This window comes from Dendrobates tinctorius, unplaced genomic scaffold, assembly GCF_039654945.1.
Source record: "Dendrobates tinctorius isolate UK_male_01 unplaced genomic scaffold, ASM3965494v1 ptg000120l, whole genome shotgun sequence".
NCBI lineage: Eukaryota > Metazoa > Chordata > Amphibia > Anura > Dendrobatidae > Dendrobates > Dendrobates tinctorius.
In genome coordinates, this window is record NW_027361788.1 from 28,395,864 (window position 1) to 28,417,201 (window position 21,338).

General features: G+C 43.2%; 1 protein-coding gene across 1 annotated transcript in view; it reads right to left on the reverse strand.

The window, feature by feature from the left end:
• ITIH6 (inter-alpha-trypsin inhibitor heavy chain family member 6) overlaps window positions 1–21,338 on the reverse strand; it is a 60,578-nt gene that overhangs the window by 23,839 nt on the left and 15,401 nt on the right. The window contains exons 3-11 of the mRNA XM_073540979.1: window positions 14,916–15,070; window positions 10,301–10,411; window positions 9,298–9,545; window positions 9,047–9,216; window positions 8,844–8,960; window positions 7,964–8,135; window positions 3,333–5,198; window positions 1,220–1,294; window positions 5–49 (exon numbers count right to left, since the gene is read on the reverse strand). Of these exons, the coding sequence (XP_073397080.1) occupies window positions 5–49; window positions 1,220–1,294; window positions 3,333–5,198; window positions 7,964–8,135; window positions 8,844–8,960; window positions 9,047–9,216; window positions 9,298–9,545; window positions 10,301–10,411; window positions 14,916–15,070 (2,959 nt within the window). The remainder of the gene's footprint in view (window positions 1–4; window positions 50–1,219; window positions 1,295–3,332; window positions 5,199–7,963; window positions 8,136–8,843; window positions 8,961–9,046; window positions 9,217–9,297; window positions 9,546–10,300; window positions 10,412–14,915; window positions 15,071–21,338) is intronic.

Here is a 21,338-nt window from a genome sequence, read left to right on the forward strand (position 1 = left end):
TCACCCGATGACATGAAGGTCTGAAGTCCGGGCACTCCGCGGGAAACACCTGAAAATATCAAAAGCAACATTTATAATATAATGAATCTCAGACCAGATAGCTCAGCTGCAATACCAGGCGTGCCCCATGCACAAGAGTGGCGCTGTTCATCCTGACCCTTAGTCAAACAACATTGTACCAAAAAGAAGAGTTGCCCCATGGCAAGGGGCTCCCATTTTCCTACCGTAACCACAGTGTAAATTTGCACCAGGAGCCTGTTATTGTACTGTTTCATAGCTTTTTTATGTAGGCATCATACTAGGCAACAGAGGTGTAACTTAAAGGGCTATTCCCCATCTTCATAAATGGTTATTTTCAGAAAATGCTTGTTACAAGCACTTTTGCAATTTACTGCTTATTAAAACTTGCAGCCATTCTTGAGATATCACCACTTTTGCTTACAACTCGTTGCCTTGGAGACCGACCACTAGACAGGAGAACATCTGCAGAACTTACAAGCTCCTTTCTATTGAGGCAAAAACATAAGTGGACTCCAGCCACATTGAACCTGGCACCCGTGGTCCTGTGATACTCTGGAGAGCACTGTGAAAATCCTTTTTCCTCTTTTTCCATGTTGATTTATCCTTTCTATTGAGCTGTTTTGAAACCAGAGCACACTGTTGCCTTCTTATCCCAGCCAGACAAAGAACAGTGCTTACAAGCTAGGACACAGCGGTGGTCGGTTTCCTAAGCAACAAGCTGTAATCCAAAGAACAGTGTTAATATCTCAAGAATGGCTGCAAATTGTACCAAATATTGTTTTTGTAAGCTCTGTCTAACAATATATATATATCTGAAAATGGGAGGGAACCCTTTGAAGATTATGGGTCCCAATTTAATGTCTGTATTGGGGCCCCCACATCCTCTTAGTGTTTTGTAGATGCCACAGCTACGTCTGCACCCCCACAATATAAGAATAGCCCTCATGGAGCGGCTATTTGGCACCGTATGGCGGCATTATTTTGGTACTTTACTGGTATACAGATAGCATTATGATAGCATTACTCTCTATCTCCCATGTTACAAAAGGCGTCCCCAATATGTTTATCCAAGGACCTCCATAGCCGTTCTGGTGGTCTTGGCCCCAGCTCCTATTTTCTCCATGTTTACTATGTCTCAATGCTAAACTGATACAATTGCATTGGTCTACATAAAATTGATAGACCTCAAGACACTCACTGACATAGTCCATATCCTGTTCCACTAGTAGGTCTTCCATGTCATAATACCCGTCTGCTTCTTCATAAATAGGATCTGCAAAGTGAAGACATCATATTTTTTGCAAGCTAAAAAAAAAAAGTATTTGCAATACCAGAAACAGTCTAAGGACAAGGGGGGGGCGCTGTTTGTAAAATAAAACAGCATGTCTTTTGTAGTCTCAGACTGGTCAGGTTTTGGGTTGAGGTAGAATGTTTACTGGTTCAGCTACTTCTTTTCACACCTGGCTGCTGACTTGCACAAGTGGCCGCAGAACGCGTTGGCGGAGCGGAGAGTTTGCACTACATACAAAATGTGTTGAATTGGCAATAGGTGCGATCTGCAAACACAGAATCATTCTGTGACTTGCAAATAAATGATTATGAAGGTCATTTAATATTTGCTAACTCCGTACTTTGACAACTTTGACAGTTGTTTGTTATTTTAGCAGATGTGCGCAGCGTGTGCCAACAATATGCCAGTGTTTGCCAATGATGTTCACTGGCTTAAGCCGGGGTCAGACTTGCGAGAAACTCGGACGAGTCTCGCACGTCAATACCTGGCACTGCCGCCGGCACTCGGATCGGAGCGTTCAGCTGCATAGAAATACATGGAGCTGAACGCTCCGATCCGAGTGCCGGCGGCAGTGACGGGTATTGACGTGCGAGACTTGTTTGAGTTTCTCGCAAGTCTGACTCCGGCCCTAGGAGGAGGATCCTCCGGTGGGCACCAGTGCTTACGGACACTTTTGGAACCACTGGATGTGGTATGGACGGCACAGCAGAGCAGGACCATTAATTATTCTGTACCTCCATACATTTAAAGGGAGTCTCCACATGATCATCATGATGTCCGTTTTAGTAAATATTTGTATTTAGCCCGAAATAAAATAACATTTCTAGACCACCTTTTTTCAGTGTTCTGCATTGTACTGTATCTCTATTATTGATCCTGGAAATTGTCTAAATAAATGGACAGATGGATGTTACCAGTTGGGTGTGTGTCCTAAAACAGTGCGCTGATGGGACAGTGTCAGAGAGTACAGGAACATACCCCTAACTGCTAACACCCAGTTGTCTGTTTATTTATACATTTCCAGGAGGACTAACAGAGGAACTGCACAATGCAGGGTTATGAGAAGTGATCACCCATGAAGAATAGAAGTATTTACTAAAATAGATAAGCCCGGAGCATTGATAGCTCCTCTTTAAAATGGATTATTACTTGGGTGTTTCCTCAAATTGCAAGGGGATAAATTGCTGATTGCTGGATGATCCCAACGATCCCAAGAATGGGGCTCTGGAATCTTGAGAACGTTGCTCTGTAGCTCACCTTGAATGTAGCAGAGGTGGACATGATGGACTGCTCTACTCCATTTCTTATCTATGGGACTGTGGGAAAAGTTCAGTGAAGCGCTCCGCTATTTTCAGTTGTCCCATTGACAATGTATGGAGCAGAGGTCGGGCATGCGCACCTCCGCTCAATTCAAGATGCCTCCTATTGGGTTCTGAGAACCCATTCTTGAGATGGTTAAGTGTCCCAATGGTTGGAGCTCCAGTATTTAGCAAGTTGTCCAATGAATAGGGCCTAATGTGCAATTTTTTTCATAATGAATCCTATAAAGATAGTGCCGGGAGAGAATTCCTTGGGTCTGCCAGAGGAAATGACTGGAGAATCTTTCCCCATCTATATAGAATATTTGCATATTCCCAATTGATTGCATTGTCATGTACCCCTGGGCTTAGCGGATGATCCTAAAAATGGGCCAATTTGACTTTCTCATAATACCTTATAATATTTGGCCTGAAAGCCTGAGGTAGACACAAAGACAAAGTGGGACACTATATAAGAACAGAATATGAGCCCTTTGCTCTCCAATATTTCACCAAGCACCAAAGGCATCAAATTCATGAACTCAGTCCCTTCCATGCAATCTAATAGACAGTCAGAAGAGACTATGAAGGTGGTAGTGGACCCCCTGATCTGCCAGGCTCCTGTACTGGTCACACATATGGTATGCCTGCCCCTGCTGACGCCCTCCTTTTATATAAGAAAATGTGTACAAATTTATATGTTCCATGTGTAGACAAAGTACCTGCAATCTCCTCAAAAAAACTGTAAACCGGAGGAGGATTTAAGGATTCCACAAATGATGAATATGAGAAAGTCCCAGGCAGAAGTTCAGTGTCATCAGGAAGAAGAAGCAGCCTCAGGGAAGTGGGGTTCACGGGAACAGATGTCGGAAACATTGTGCGGAATGCCTTTTCCTCCTCATCCCCATCCCATTGATCCTGCGTAACTGGACTGACCAAAGAGGCAGAAAGATTACCAGTCACTGGTTCTGGTGCTGCTTCTGTTGCCGAGATGTTGGGTCCACTGCTGGGAATCATTGAGATGTTAGGAGATGCAGATGTCACGGCTGGAGTAGAACTGTATGGATGTGGTGTGGTGGTTGGGGACAGAAGCTTTGGTGTGGTGTTGGGGGGCAGACGCTTTGGTATGGTGGTTGGGGACAGAAGATTTGGTGTGGTGTTAGGGGAGAGAGGCTTTGGTGTGGTGTTAGGAGAGAGAGATTTTGGTGTGGTGTTAGGGGATAGAGGCATTGGTGTGGTGTTAGGGGAGAGAGGCTTTGGTGTGGTGTTAGGGGAGAGAGGCATTGGTGTGGTGTTAGGGGAGAGAGGCTTTGGTGTGGTGTTAGGGGAGAGAGGCTTTGGTGTGGTGTTAGGGGAGAGATGCTTTGGTGTGGTATTAGGAGAGGGAGGCTTTGGTGAGGTGTTAGGGGACACAGGCTTTGGAGTAGTGTTAGGGGACAGAAGGGTATTGTGGTGGAAATTTGATTGAGTAGTTGGAAGTGACCCAGAGGCAGAGGCCATAGTTGTTATCTTTCCTAAGACACCAGCCGTGGTTGTTCCTGTTGATACAGTCGCTTGACCTCTGGTTTCTGCAACTTGAGAAATCGTTGATTGCTTTGATGTGGTTGGCCTAGCTGTGCTTAGCTTGGCCATTGTTGATGTTCTGGATGTTTTATTGGCCTGCTTTGTGAGTCTGGCGACAGTAGTGGTCTTGGCTTTTACTGGAGGAATACTCGGAGGAGATGCTGTAGTATGGGAGGGCATTGCATTCTGCTGAGTTGCAGTACCAGGCATTGAAGTAGAAGAAGTAGTGGTTGCTGGAGTTGTTTTTGTCTCATGTGGGTCATCAGGCTTTACAATGATCAGGGAAGTGACTGGTGTCACAAAGTTATACTTAAGGGACAAGTTGGTGGCTTTTTCAGTGAGAATCTTCCGAGCGATGGTATCGTTGGCCTTGAACCTTGCCTGTAGTAAGTCCTGAATGGTGAAATAGGCCCAAAGTCTTTGAACAAACCACTGAATTTCATCCACATTGCCTGAACATCCAAAACTGGATTGTGTGGAATTGTCCTCCAAAGTGATGTCATTTTCCAAGCTGATCTTCTCTTTGTGGTCATGCGCAGTCATCCTAACCTGAAGGTTCTTGGATCCAGATTTTAATTTCCCAGTGACGACCAACTCCGAGCCGTCAAAATAGTTGGGGAAAAGGGTCTGTGTTACATTTTGAGCTGTTTCTCCAATGTAAGCTAATTCGATATCAAAGAGGAGAGGACTCGCAATCTCATCGTAAAACCCTTTGAGCTGCAGGGTGGCATCAGAATACTCGTAAATGCGACGAGCTATACCACGGTTTTCCAGAGACAGCCTACGCATGAGGCTGTAGTCTGCATCCTCGCCAAAAGCCAGGCAAAACAGTGAGATGGTTCCCTTGAGAGCCTTTTGAGCATTTTGAAGTATTCGGGTGGAAGCAGTAACTCCAGAGGTGGCCTCTCCATCCGTCAGGAAGATGATGAGAGGTATCTTCTGCTTTCTTCCACCTCTCTCCAGTTTAGGTAATGTGTGATTGAAGATAGAAGCAGCGGCCATGATTGCAGCATTAATATCAGTCCCTGAGAAGACACAATATTAGTTTTGGTCAGTGCTGCCATAATTTTGTCTGTGCAAATTTATCATAATCTTATTTGCCTCTTTTTTATCCAGGATAGTCCTTGCAAAAGCTATGAAATGCTATCACTGACAACAAGTATGCTGCCCATTCCTTATATTTAAAGGGACTGTGTTATACTTAGTGCAGAAGCAGAGGAGATGGTGCCCGACTCAAAAATAGGTCCTGATCTGCGCCCACCAACATACCAAAATCTTATTAAGTAGAACATAATGATTCAATTTTAACTGTAGTATGCCTTTACAATGCTTTTCCAAATGATGATCCCAATTTTTAATACTGTATTAGGGTTTCCGGATTAAAGGGATTGTCCCGTTTTTCACATATTTGGCATTTGTATACAGGGTGGGCCATTTATATGGATACACCTGGGTGGGCCATTTACAAAGTTGGATCCAAAATGTCTGACTTCAAAATGGCCGCCATGGTCAACACCCAACTTGAAAAGCTCCCCCCCACATACTAATGTGCCAAAAACAGGAAGTTGATATCACCAACCATTCCCATCTTATTTAGGTGTATCCATATACATGGCCCACCCAGGTCTATCAATATAAATGGCCCACCCTGCAGAATATGCCATGAATTTATGATACAATTGGGCCCTATAGTTATCGGTGGCCATGTACGCGTGGCTCTCACCATTCTCTGCTGGGACTTTCATCTATATCAAGAACGAAGCCCCATCATATCCCGTCCTGGAATAGAGAGGTGGACACATATGTGCGGCTTTCCTCATTCTCTACCAGGACCTATATCTATTTTAAGATTGAGGCACAGTAAACATACTGGCGTGAACTTAGAGGTGGCAATGTATGCACAGGTCTCCCCCTTCTCAGCTGGGACCTAATCTTTCTAGAGAATGAGGCCTTTTCACACGTCATCTAGTAATGGAGAGTTGTCCATATATGTGCGTCTTTCCTCATTTTCCACCAGGACCCACATCTTTCTCAAGAATGAGGCACAGTAACACACCTATGAGAATTTAGAGGTGGCCATGTAATGTGTGCTCATTCCACTCTCTGCTGGGACCTACATTTATCTTAAGAATGAGGCCCAGTCACAAAATGTCCAGAAATGGAGAGATGGCCATAAAGCCACAGCTCTCCTCATTCTTCACTGGGACCCACAATTATTAAAAATAAGGTCCCGTCACCCGTAGTACAGGAATATAGAGGTGACCATGCATGCAACGCTCTCGACATTTTTCCCTGGAACCTACTACCATAGGAAAGGAGCCCAATCATATGCTGTCCAGAAATGGAGCCGTGGCCATGTATGCATGTCTCTTCTTATTAATTTTAATGAGAGTTCAGGACAGAGCAACAATGCAGCACGCAACAGGGACCCATCTCTAGATAGATGCTGGTCCCTCTTATCTGAAGAACAGGATATACTTGTGCTTGCACCGTGACTGTATGATATGGGAATGTAAGGAGGTGGCGGGGACCCTCGACTACCTTCTCCCTCCTGTGTACACTGTGCACATGTAACATTTGCGGCACCTTATTATTTGTTACTGAAAATGTAATGTTCCTTTAATGTCTTGTACTTCGTTTAGGGATAGAATCTTAATGGTTAACAGTGGGGAGGAGCTAAAAGGGTGACAGTGCAGAGCCCCAGAAACTTAGGAGAAGGACTTCCTGCTTAAGCAGCAGAGCCCCGGCAGGCTTGCCCAGGGCAGGACGCTCTACACCTCCCGAAGCAAAGGACACCCCAGTATAGGGGGAATACAAGTGGCCCAGGACTGCCGGGCAGTGTGGACAGGCACCGGGTCTGTGGCAGCGATTACAGGAGGACTGTTGGTTCTCAAGTTCCAGATGGGAGCCGTTGATGCTGCATAGCTGGTGAAGATACAGGGAAAGTGCAGAAAACATTACTGTATTTACCTCATGTTTATTAAAAGTTTGCTAATGTTGGAACAGAGTCTTGGCTTGTGGTGCTTCCGCAGGACACATTCCCAGTGTGAAAAAGGTAACTGACAGTGCCGCAGGACTGTGACTTTATCTGTTTGTTTATGTGCAAGGGGCCGGGATGCTAATTAACTGTGACTTAGTGGACTCGCCCACGACTACCACCCCGTGCCACCTTGTTACAGGAAATACACCTTTAATAGAAGGAAGCACTTAATTTGGGACTCCATCACTTTATAGGAAGTGACTTTAAAGAGTCAATGGAGGACCCAGCATATTGGTGAATTATATAAGCACCATCTAATACTTCATTTATCCTGTGGTGGTGCTGCAGTAGAATTGATCACTTGGTTCCTGGTAGATACAGCTGATCGCTGGCGGTCCAGCACACTTTGGAAATATTGGAAAAGAGAATGGACACTTTTCCGGCTTGGTTTTCTGGTACTTAGGCCAGCAGTCTGTGTCTGTTTTATAAGCACATTACTAAGTGACAACTCCCTGCAGCTGGCGTAGGACTACCGGGTAGAAGTGAGTAAACTTTTACAACTTCTTCCACCTACACTGGAGAGTTCCTCTATAAAGGCAAGATTACCAGTGTAGCTACTTGGCCCTCTTTCTGCAAACATGAAAGCTGAGATTTCCAGGAACACATGGAGTTTGCTTTCCTCCCTCCCAGAATAAATACTCCGATATCCTCCAGTATTCATTTTCCAGACATTGTTTTTTTTTTACTAATGACCTTTTCTTAAGACTTAACCTGAACATCTCCTCAGATTGGAGACGTCATTTTACTTACATCCGTCGGCTTCAATCTTATTCACGTACTCCTTGGCGCTCTTAATGTTCTGATGTGTCGCCTGGATGGATGTGTCGGGTTTCCAAACTTTTACCACATCTGAGAAGGTGATGATATTGAAGGAGTCATCCCGGTGGAGGTCATTTAAGATCACATGCATCGCACTTTTAGTCTGAGAGAGAAAAAATAAAAAAAAATAGGAAAGGTATGGCGGTGTACATGGTGTAATACAGAGTGGCTGTATACGCCTTCATCAGAAAATGACCAATTGTGTAAATCAGTTTTTTGGAGTTACAGGTTGTTTTTTTTAAATGTTGTCTAGAAATTTGACTAATTCCTGTTGTCCTTTCGGGAATCAAGCTCATTATCAGCAGAGACAGGGTTATGCCTCTACACACAACTTAACCAATCACAATGGGCGATGTCACAGCTTCTCCCTTCACAATTACCTTTGCACATGCTCATTAGATGCTTGAATATACCATAGCCACACCACACAGAGCATAATTATATGCTTCATGTGGAATAATGCCTAATGACCATGCCACAGATTTGCCAATGAACACCTCATACAATAGCAAAAACAATGATGCCATATAGTGCCATACCACATGACGTATATACCACCATACTACCAACATACAATGGCCAAATAACAGCTCCCTACATAAGTGTACAGCATTTTTGTGTTACGTTAACATAAGAGACAGCAAATCCCAAAATGAGGCTCCAAGGCCGATCGTCCCAGCCCCAGATCTCTGATAGCATAATCATATCACTAGTATCTGATGGATGCATCTTTGTGACAGAAATAAGTGCATCAAATTGCCAAATTCTTACAAATTTAATTAAAAAAAATTGTTTACACCCACAAATTCACCTGTTTCATCTTAGTGCCAAACATTGACCCGCTGATATCTATAACAAAAATAACGTTCTTCTGGATTGCTGGAAGTCCCCGAGGAGCGAAGTAGTGAACGAAATATCCATTGTAGATCTGTATGACAAGCATGAAATTTGGACAACATCTTCATTTTATGTCACATACTAGAAGTCTAGGAGTCGATATATCATATTACTTACCTGGACATCACCCGCAAGATCTTTCAAGGTCATATCATACTGAATTACAAAATCGGCAGCAATCCCAGAATTGGATTGGGCAGCCTGTTCCTCGGGGGTGGGCTGGAATGTGATTCGTGCACAGTGTGGACTTTTTTCGATCTCAGTAGATGGAGGCATGGCAGCCTCACCTGTAAGAACCACAAATATTTTCATCCAAAATCAATTGTTTTGGGGTCATTTTAGGTCTGCGTTTGGTTATTGTTAGTCACCTCGTACAGTGTTTGTAAGCAGACGACTAGACCGCAGAGGTAGGACCTGAACGTAGTCTATCCCTGTCCTTTCAGAGATGGTCACCTGCACGGTGAGGTTCTGGACTATCTGACCAGGCTTCACACTAACAGAATGCTCATATTTGCCCAGTTGTCTTCTCAGCAGCTCTTCGTAGGTCAACGTGAAGGTAATTTCTCCACCAGCCTCAACATTCATAGAAACACGGAACTTCTCAGTCTCTCGATCTCTATGGGAATGAAAGGTCAGATACATAGCAGAACAAAGGAAGACCCATTTTTACCCCCCATGCTCTGGAGACCATCTTTCCATTTGCCCCTGGTCCTCCTGCACCCAGCATGCACCCAGCATGCACAGTCCGGCATCCTTGGTGCCTCTGGAGCTTACTAGGCTCTATGACATGATGTCATCATGATGTCACTAGGCCACATGCAACATCATGATGTGCATTTCGACACAATTTCTTCACGTAGCCTAGTAAGTGTCAGAGATGCCAAGGATGAAGAGCGCAGGTTTGAATACCGGCTGCCATGAATAAACAAATTGGACAACCAAACATCCCTAGTTTCCATGTAATACATGTTGGCGTTGTGTCTACCACAGGAGAACCTCTATCTATGATGTCCTAATTGGGCATGTGGAAAGGAGTTGTTTAGGCAGAACAGATCATTTTATCACTGGAAGATCTCTTCAATTGAAAGGGATACAGGTGGACATTGTTGAAGCCTGCAGGAGACTTTTTAGCCTCTCGGCTGTAGTGCTTTTTTAAGAATTTGGAAAAATGTAGGTTCAATTATATCACTTGTGCATCTTACTAAAAATTGGAGCAACAGGACATTTCCACTCTATCGGCTATGTCCGTAGACATAAGGAAAGATGAACCGGTGATGTACATGGTGTCAGTGATGTACGTGGTGCCCGTGATGTACATGATGCCCATGGTATACGTGATGCCCTTGGTTACTTCACTCCTTATGTTCTTACCTGGTCCCAACATGAGCTGTAGTCTTTCCTTGACGTCTGGCTTCATCATACATCTTCTTGGCCTGGTGTTTTTCCTTAACCTCGGCTACGTGGGTCTTACCATTAACTGTGCTGTAAGTACAGACGTTTATGAGTTTTTTTCATATTAGATTATCTGTTTTACAAAACCGATGATGAAATATTAAGACAGTTTGAAGAGGGTCCCCCTCAATCCAATCAGGATCCTTCACTATTTGCCAAAATGGTCACTGGCTTAAAAGGCTGAAGAGAATCTTTCTTACTCTAGAGAATTCTTTGCTCTTGTGGACCCCACCGGTCTTTGTTTCCTTTTGCTGCAGTGATGATTTCACTTATATCCGTGCAACTTCTGCAGCCAATCACTGGCCTCACAGTCCTATTACATAGATACAAGCACCACCGCTAAAGCCAATAATTGGCGGCAGTGGTCACGTGCACGTATGCAGTGTCATAATGGCAGCAATGAAAACAAAGACTGGCAAGGACCACCAAATCATCAGCACCAACTTATGTGACCTCTGACAATGGCTAGTGTGAAGTGGTTTCATCGCATGAAAAAAGATTGTTCTATGCCTTTTATTGGCTTCACTTGGCATTATTTGGAGGCCATGCAATGTTACAAAATGGCCTATTTCAGACCCCTTCTTAGTCAAAACGGAGAGCAGCTACAAAATTTCCCACCTGCTAATTATATAGTCACCATCTCACTTTCACGAAGATGTAGTCCAATTGGGACAACCCCTTTAATTTACAATATTTTGTTCTCTATGTTCTACTACCATAGAAAATGGCAAATGTGGTATTTCCTGATGAAGAAGTCTCAGTACTTTGAAACGCTTTGAATAAAACCACAGTTTATAAACACACCCGGATCTTCAGTTATTCATCAGCGCATAATAAATCCACTCTTATCCAATTTTTATTTCTAAGGTGCAATAGATGGCATAGCAATCCCTCTGAAGACCCCTGTTGTTTTATTGTGTGGAAATTGTATTTTATTCTGTGTTTTACTCTCATGTAGGCTGCAGTTTCTTATTAGCCAGGGATGACAGGGTTAACTGTAGGGCCAGCCAAAAATAATGGGCACTAGTGTTTTAGTTCCTGGTTTTTGGGAGTTGGAGAGAGAGAAAGGGCACTCTCATAGAGTGTGTGGAAGTAACAGACTGTCAAGGGAACAATTTATTGAGCATGCAATCTACAGTGGTGGCAGGTTTCCTCATAGAGGGAAGCTGGGGCACCTTAGAGGAAGCGTTAAGGCAAGTCTCAGTGTTTGCCAGACCTGGAGATCAGCGTGGAAGAATATGGAGTCAGTAAGATGATAGCTAGTGAGAGCGACCTTACAAGTTACATAGTTCACAAAGTGCAGTTAGGGCGCAGTGGGCACAGCGTAACGTAACACACTAACCCATGTGGCCCTGTACCGGAAAGATGGCGATCCCCAGCGTAACCTGTTATGAATATGTAATGCTCTTCGCAAGTAATGTGCCGCTGTCCATAACCACTATGAATGTGCCTCTGTATTGTGCAGTAGAGATAGTAATGCATTATTCCTGCTACCCCAGTATATATTTTTCAGCCTCAGAAAACAAGACTTCATTTTGTAAAAAAAAAGTCTGTTTTCTTCATGGTAAAGTCTAAGGGGTCCGGTGCCAAACAAATTGTACCGGAACATATCCTGAAGGTATTTGTAACAGAATAGCAACAGCATGCACACACCCAGGGACCCTTATGTAAGGTGTTTAGGAGCGCAGAAATAGATGTTGGCTGATTTCAAACACACTTTTGTGAGTCCAGCACTCATAAAATGCTTATTGTAGTATCAGACAGGAAAACTTTAAAAAATGATTAAACAGCTATTATGATATGGATTTTTTTTTAACCATAAGTACATCAGCTTCATCAGGTGTAAAATACCTATTTAATAATGTATGCAGATTATATTGTGAAATCTGATGCCACATCTGCTTTAAAGGGGTTATTTCTATCTGCATAAATAGGTAATGTCGAAAAGCTCTTATAAAACAAGAAATCTTGCAATTTACTGCTTATTAAAATTTTCACCCGCTCTTGAGATGTTAACCCTTTCATGACATATGACGTATATTTATGTCATATGTCGTGTCCCTGACATCTTTCCCTGCACATGAGAGCTCAGCCATCATGTGCCTTTAACAGCCCTGGGCGGATCAAAATTCATTCCGGCGGCTCATTGGTGCTCCTTTCACATGATTATGGGGCATCAATGGGTTGCCATGACAGCCGAGGGTCTGCAAAAGACCCCGTGCCTGTCATAACGATACACCTGTGAGCGGAGATCGTCCTTTCAGTATTACAGTATACATAGCAGGGCTGAAGCAGTGATATGTGTAGCCCAAGTGATCGGATAAGCACAGCTTCAAGTTTCCAAAGGGGACTATTAAATTCAGTAAAATTAAAAAAAAGTTTTTAAAAATATGAAGAAAAAAAAGTTCAAATCACCCCCATTTTGACCCATTGAAAAAAAAATACACGTATTTGGTATTGCTGCGTTTAGAAATGTCTGATCTCTCAAAATTTGGCAAAAAATATAAAGTAAATTAATCCAATTGATAAATGGAGAAAAGAATTCGAAACGCCAGAATTCTGTTTTTTTGGGCCATCAGAAAATTGCAATAAAATGCAATAAGAGGCGATCAAAATATTGTATGTACCTCACAATGGTATAACTAAAAATGTCAGGTCAGGGTGCAAAGAATAAGCCCTCACACAGCCCCTGATCCTGAAAAATGTCTCGGAAAATGGCGACAAACACAAAAATATTTTTTCGTACAAATTTCATGTAAACAAAAAATAAACTAGTGACCATGGTAAATAAAAATTGTGGAATTGCACTTTTTTTGCCATTTCAACGCACTTGTAATTGTTTTCAGTTTTTGGAAGACGGGAAGGAAAAAAAAAAAATGGAAAATTATTATAGCGTTGCCTTGGAGCCAACCACCGCTGCTAGACAGCAGACCATGCAAGTGCATTTCCATTGAGCTTGTAAGCGCTGCTTTGAAGCTGGATCGCGTTGTTACAATGATTGCAGTGATTACAAGCTAGACAGCAGCGGTGGTCGGTCTCCGAGGCAATGAGCTTTAAACAAAAGAAAAGTGTTAATATCTCAAGAACGGCTGCATATTTTAATAAGCAGTAAATTGCAAAAATGCTTGTATTTACATGCACTATCCGACAATATCCATTTATGAAGACGGGATTAACCACTTAGGCACTCTTCATGCTGAAATACATTTTTTCTTAAGGCCTAGAAATCTCTTAAGACAACACACCACCCATCTTTCAAGCAAAATTAGTCCGTGCACGGCAGTATTTGATTGAAAAGGAACAATGTTTGTTCCTGGCCGTAATTTACGTTCCGGAACACTGTGTCCTGAATTTCGCCGATGTCTGGAGTCGCTAGAATTCATTAGTGATGGACATTGGGACACAAACATCTCAGATCGGTCATCGCTGTCCCTGACATTGCAGGCCATGTTGATTCCTTCTTGATCCGGCAGCTGAATACAAGCGACTCCTCTGTCTCCGCGTCTCCAGGCAAGATGAAGTCTTAGAGAGACACGCATAGACGGACGGCCAGCGTAAACTCCAGGGCAGAGGCCGGCCAAGATTAACTTGGCCGCAGTGACAAAACCTTCCCTTGTGACAGCAAACTGTGTGCGGGGATGACTTGCACCATTTCTTTCCTCTTTTCTGTTTATTCTTGGTGCTTTTCCAGGCCTGACTTCAAAGGTCGAGGTTATTCCTGAATTATTATTTTGCGGCCAACATCAGCAAAGTGGGTAGAAAACGGCAGGAACTTTCTCCATATTAGATTTACATAGTGATAGGACTACTTACTATGGCTACTCATGAGTAAAGTCCTCAGGGAACACAGAGAAAAATCAATTGTGCTCATAAATGTAACCAGTTTGTACTGCAGAGCTGCTCTTCCTGCTGTAACTAAAGAAGTGGTGATCAAACATTTTTTAATGGAGCTGAATCTCTTCATAGGCATATATGAGGTTGTGGACTGCGAGAACCAATGTTTTAAAGTTAACGGTTTGAGTGCAGCGGTACTGAGCATGTGCGACCACATGGATCACTGGTCGCACATGCTCATTACAGCTCCATTCAAGCAAGGGACTTTGGACCCTCCCCTTCTATTAACCATTAGGGTCCCACTGGTCGGATCTGCAAGGACTGTAAAGACATGTCAATAGGAGGTATATATTTTGTGGGATGAACCCTTTAATGCCCAGTTTTAAATGGATTCCCATATTTCCAGGAGCAATAAGAGAGAAACAGAACAGTGCAGAATTCTAAGAAAAGGTGCCACACCCTTGATTTATGCAAGACACGAGTATTTATAATGACATACATGTCAGCAGAGCTTTCTTGTCCTGTTTTGAGCACACAAAAAGGCTTGTCTTCACTGATATCAGTTTGCCCACATACCAATGAAAACTCATCTTAAAGTTTTCAATCATTTTAATGAAGGCCTGGGAAAAAAATGAAAGGTGTATATATAGATTAATATGTAAATAACAGCTATATGTGGTAAGAAGACCCCACTACTTACAGTGAGAAGTTAGAGATAAAGGCCGAGCTTGGCAATTCCAGGTCAAAGATTGCCTCCTTAGATTCAGCGTGAGGGTTGACCATGAGAGTCTGCACCTTGGTAAAGGCATAGCGGGAGACTATGGTAGACTGGATGCAGAGGCTGCTGATCGTCAGCTAGGAGACATTAAGACACATGCATCAAAAACAGCGTCCACTTTACAATTCAGCAGTTTGTTCTTCAGAGCTGTACTTCCAAATATAACTTGAAGAAAAGTTGCAACTATTGAAAATGATTTTTGAAACGATGAAGTGGAGTCAACCAAATCAAATGCAAGATGGGTCCACATCATGTTTCACAATAACTGATCCTGACTATACAACCTTCTCTGCCACTCACCCTCAGGTAAGCCGCAGGGATGTCAGGCGGCATAATGACACCACTTCATTGTGCCATCCGAATCGTGCTGCAAGGGAGAGGAAGAGGCCTCCACTCATCGTGCAAGTGGGGAGTGGTGCAATTAAAATTGCATGGGGGCACTGAGGGGGCCACTACTACTAAATTGAGGCAGTATTACTATATAGGAGGCATAGAAGGGATGCTGCTACTACTATGGTAAGGCTCTAAGGCAGTGTTCCCCAACTCCAGTCCTCAAGAACCACCAACAGATCTTGTTTTCAGTGTTTCCTTAGTATTACACAGGTGATGGAATTATTGTCTATGCAGGCACTCCAGTTATCATTTGGGCAATACTAAGGAAATCCTGAAAACATGACCTGTTGGTGGCTCTTGAGGACCGGAGTTGGGGAACACTGCTCTAAGGGGACACTAATATATATATATATATATGGAGTTGCAAAGAGGTCATGATTACTATAGGGAAGTAGAGAGGGGGGCTCTATTACTATGTAGAGGCACAGAGGGGCACTATTACTATATGGAGGACTAATGGGGTCACTATTACTATATAGAGGCACAGAGGGGCACTATTACTATATGGAGGACTAATGGGGTCACTATTACTATATAGAGGCACATAGGGGCACTATTACTATATGGAGGACTAATGGGGACACTATTACTATATGGAGGCATGGAGAGGGCATCATTATTATAAGGAGGCACAGAGGGGCACTATTACTATATGGAGGCACAGAGAGGGCATCATTACTATATGGAGGCACAGAGGGTTTCATTGCTATATGGAGGCACAGAGAGGGTATCATTACTATATAGAGGCACAGTCTGGCTCTATTGCTATATGGAGGCACAGAGAGGGCATCATTACTATATGAAGGCACAGAGAGGGTATCATTGCTATATGGAGGCACAGAGAGGGCATCATTACTATATAGAGGCACAGTCTGGCTCTATCGCTATATGGAGGCACAGAGAGGGCATCATTACTATATGAAGGCACAGAGAGGGTATCAATGCTATATGGAGGCACAGAGAGGGCATCATTACTATATAGAGGCACAGTCTGGCTCTATTGCTATACGGAGGCACAGAGAGGGCATCAAAACTATATGGAGGCACAGAGAGGGCATCATTACTATATGGAGAAGGTATCATTGCTATATGGAGGCAAAGAGTGGCATTATTACAATACAAAAAACTAATTGTGACACTATTAATATATGGAGGCACAGAGAGTACATAATTACTGTATGAAGGCACATAGGGAGCACTATTATTATTTGTAGGCACAGAGGAGCAGTATTACTATATGAAGGACTAATGGGGACACGATTACTATATGGAGGCACAGAGGGGCACAATTACTATATGGAGGACTGACGGGTGCACTATTACTTCATGGAGGCACAGAGGAGGCACCATTACTATATGTGGGCATTGTTACTATATAGACATACAGAAGTGAGACCATTATTATATGGATGCACAAAGGGAAGACACTATTACTATTTAGAGGCACTGAAAGTGCATTATTACAATACAGAGGGGCACTATTACTATGTGGAGGCACCATCAGAAGACTTTTATTCAGCGCCCATATGTTTAAGCTGTCAGACAGCTGTCTAAGTAGACAAACATGAGAGTTCTGCGGCCTCCACTCCCCGGCGTCAGAGGAAGCATTAAAACACCTGCTTCCTTTACTGTGACTTCATTACACATAGCCGCTGGAAAATCATCTGCTTGTCCAACATCTTAAAGACTCAGGATTATGACTCGCAATTCCCTCAGGTTCTCTAGGGTATTACGGGTATATATACTTCATTTACTGACTCCTAATGCCCTGACTGTGTAAGTGCCAGTCTTTACTGACACGCTGCTATTATATTCATGGGGCAGGAGTATCAGGATATAAGCCCTGCTTAGATTTGGTGGATGAACTGGCACCTTAAATTTGGGACTCCTGACCCCAATATTATGTTAGGGAATAAGCACTGCTACTAACGCTCGTATTGAACATCAACAGGAAGTCAGGGCTACAGCTGATTTCTGACTTCCTCTTCATGTTCAATTTGTCAGAAGGGACAGTGACACCAGTGCCGATTGGGCGCCGGATACGTGTCACACCAACCGCAAGAGAGATCTGGGAACGCGAGTGCTGACACCGTTGTAACTGCGTCGGCACCAGAGGTGAGTATAAGAGTTTTTAACTTATCAAGGTCAAACATTCTGATTGAGAAGGGGACGTCCTAGCAATGGACAACCCCTATAAATTAAACTAAACAATTCCCATCAAATAAGCTCTACGTGATTCCCTGCTATTAACGTGTCCATCCGATAAAGGTGGTCCAATTCAACCACTCACTCCAGAAAGAAGGGCAGAACAGTGGCTTTCCAATGTCTCAGGATCAGAATCATTCAGAATGAACTGTTTCAGTTGGGACACACAGCAACCACTTATGTTCATCATCACAACATGGAGGAATCAGATACATGTAGAAAACTGTAACACGGGCACAAACCAAAGAGGTATATGATATAAAGAGGAACTGCTGTCCACTCATAATTATCCCCCACTATCAGCTGTTGTATCCGCAACAAAGCCAAAGAACTTACATTAAGAGTGTGTGCACACTCAAGCGTTTTTTTCGCGTTTTTTAAGCGTTTTTACTGGCAAAAATGCTTTAAAAACGCTTACAAGAAGCATCCCATTCATTTGAATGAATTCCGCACTTTTTGTGCATATTGATGCGTTTTTTTCCACAAAAAAACGCATCGCGGTAAAAAATGCAGCATGCTCATTAATTTCGCTGAAAAATTCGCATTTCTAACTATATTCTATGAGACTGGGGACGCTCCGGAAAAAAATCGCGGCAAAAACGCGCAAAAAAAGAGGGAAAAAACGCATGTTTTCTGGGAAGGAGTTCGTTTTTTGTCAGGTACATAGCCATGATTTGAGAGACTACGAGTCCTGGAGGATGGAGACCAAGACATGGAGGAGGCGGGAGGCTGGGACTGCCCGCAATGACTGAATATATATAGTTGTGTGAAAAGGCGTTTGCCCCCCTTCCTGATTTCCTATTGTTTTACATGTTTGTCACACTTAAATGTTTCAGATCACTGAACAAATTTAAATATTAGACAAAGATAACACAAGTAATCCCTAAATGCAGTTTTTAGTATTAAGGGAAAAAGAAATCCAAACCTACAGGGCCCTGTTTGAAAAAGTGATTGCCCCCTCCCCCCTTAAAACATTAATTAACTGTAGTTTATCACATCTTTGGGAAGATGAGTTCACATTCCCTACCGACACCCAGGTGTCATGATCCAGGACGGGGTTTCACTTTGGCCCATCCTGGTCAGACAGGGGGTTAATTGTTTCTGCCTCTCTCTGGCAGAGGGAGGCTATTTAATGCTCACTGGATCTAGGTCCGGTGTCAGGTATACTCCTGCCCTCGGCTGAGTTAGTTGACATCTTGTATACGTGTGCCTTGTGCCTGATAACTTGCTGCTTGTTTGGTTGTGATCCGGTTCTGTCCCTGTTATGAGTTCTGCCTGACCCTCTTGTACCGCACCGCTCTCTTGTGTATGACCTTTGGCTTTGTCTGACCTCCCGTCTGTTTATCCCTCCTGTACCTCGTTTGCCCGTATTGTGTATGACCTCCATTTTGCCAGACTCTGAGTTTTCTACCTTCTCTGAAAGCAGGACGCTAAGCCCCGCCCCCTTGCAGTCACATGACCGTAGGTCCTGTGCCGGCTTGCTAAACTTCAGCGTTCAGGTCCTGTGCATCTGTACTTTCTGGCTGTTCTTGTCCCCAGGGGTCCCTACAGTGCGGGTGAGTCCCTGCTCAGCGGAGGCTGTACGCCGGCGCTGTCAGGATCCTGACACCAGGCCTGATTACTGCAACACCTGTTCTCAATCAATAAATCACTTAAATAGGACCTGCCGAACAAAGTGAAGTAGAACAAAAAATCCTCAAAAGTTAGACATCATGCCGCGATCCAAAGAAATTCAGGAACAAATTGGAAACAAAGTAATTGAGACCTATCAGTCTGTAAAAGGTTATAAAGCCATTTCTCAAGCTTTGGGACTTCGGCGAACCACAGTGAGAGCCATTATCCACAAATGGATGAAAACATGGAACAGTGGTGAACCTTCCCAGGAGTGATTGGCCCACCAAAATGACCCCAAGAGCGCAGCAACGGCTCATCCAAGAGGTGACAAAAGACCCTGCAACAACATCCAAATAACTGCAGGCCTCACATGCCTCAGTTAAGGTCAGTGTTCATGACTCCACCATAATAAAGAGACTGGGCAAAAATGGCCTGCATGGCAGAGTTGTAAGACGAAAACCACTGCTGAGCAACATGAGCATAAAGATTCGTCTCAGTTTTGCCAGAAAACATCTTGATGATCCCGAAGACTTTTGGTAGAATAATTTGTGAACTGACAAGACAAAATTGAACTTTTTGGAAGGTGTATGTCCCATTACATCTGGTGTAGAAGTAACACAGCATTTCAGAAAAGGAACCTCTTACCAACAGTAAAATATGGTGGTAGTGTGATGGTCTGTGGCTGTTTTGTTGCTCAGGACCTGGAAGACTTGCTGTGGTAAATGGAACCATGAATTCTGCCTCTAGAAAAAATCCTGAAAGAGAAGGTCCGGCCATCTGTTCGTGACCTCAAGCTGAAACGCACTTGGGTTATGCAGCAGGACCAGGGCCGACTACAGGTTTTTGTGGGCCCTGGGCGAAATAGTTCTAGTGAGCCCCTTTAACACATACCACAATTCATGATGCACAGATACGGGTGGTGACACCAGCACTAAGCAGGACAATGATCCAAGACACATCAGCAAGTCCACCTCTGAATGGTTTAAGAAAAACAAAATTAAGACTTTGGAGTGGCCTAGTCAAAGTCCTCACCTTAATCTGATTGAGATGCTGTGGTATGACCGTAAAAAGGCGGTTTATGCTTGGAAACCTACAATGTGTCTGAATTACAACAATTCTGAAAAAGATGAGTGGGCCAAAATTCCTTGTAAAAAATTCATTGCCAGTTGCCAGAAACGTTTGATTGCAGTTGTTGCTGTTAAGGGTGGCCCAACCAATTATTAGGTTTAAGGGGCAATCACTTTTTCACACAGAGCCCTGAAGGTTTGGATTTATTTTTATCTTAATAATAAACACCTTAATTTAAAAACTGCATTTTGTGTTTATGTGTGTTTGGTTTGTCTAATACAGTCATATGTTAAAGTTTGGGCACCCCTATTAATGTTAACCTTTTTTCTTTATAACAATTTTGGTTTTTGCAACAGCTATTTCAGTTTCATATATCTAATAACTGATGGACTCAGTTATATTTCTGGATTCAAATGAGGTTTATTGTACTAACAGAAAATGTGCAATCTGCATTTAAACAAAATTTGACCGGTGCAAAAGTATGGGCACCCTTATCATTTTCTTGATTTGAACACTCCTAACTACTTTTTACTGACTTCCTGAAGCACTAAATTGGTTTTGTAACCTCATTGAGCTTTGAACTTCATAGCCAGGTGTATCAAATCATGAGAAAAGGTATTTAAGGTGGCCACTTGCAAGTAGTTCTCCTATTTGATTCTCCTATGAAGAGTGGCATCATGGGCTCCTCAAAACAACTCTCAAATGATCTGAAAACAAAGATTATTCAACATAGCTTTTCAGGGGAAGGATACAAAAAGTAGTCTCAGAGATTTAACCTATCAGTTTCCACTGTGAGGAACATAGTAAGGAAATGGAAGAACACAGGTACAGTTCTTGTTAAGCCCAGAAGTGGCAGGCCAAGAAAAATATCAGAAAGGCAGAAAAGAAGAATGGTGAGAACAGTCAAGGACAATCCACAGACCACCTCCAAAGACCTGCAGCATCATCTTGCTGCAGATGGTGTCACTGTGCATCGGTCAACAATACAGCGCACTTTGCACAAGGAGAAGCCATATGGGAGAGTGATGCGAAGAAGCCGTTTCTGCAAGCACGCCACAAACAGAG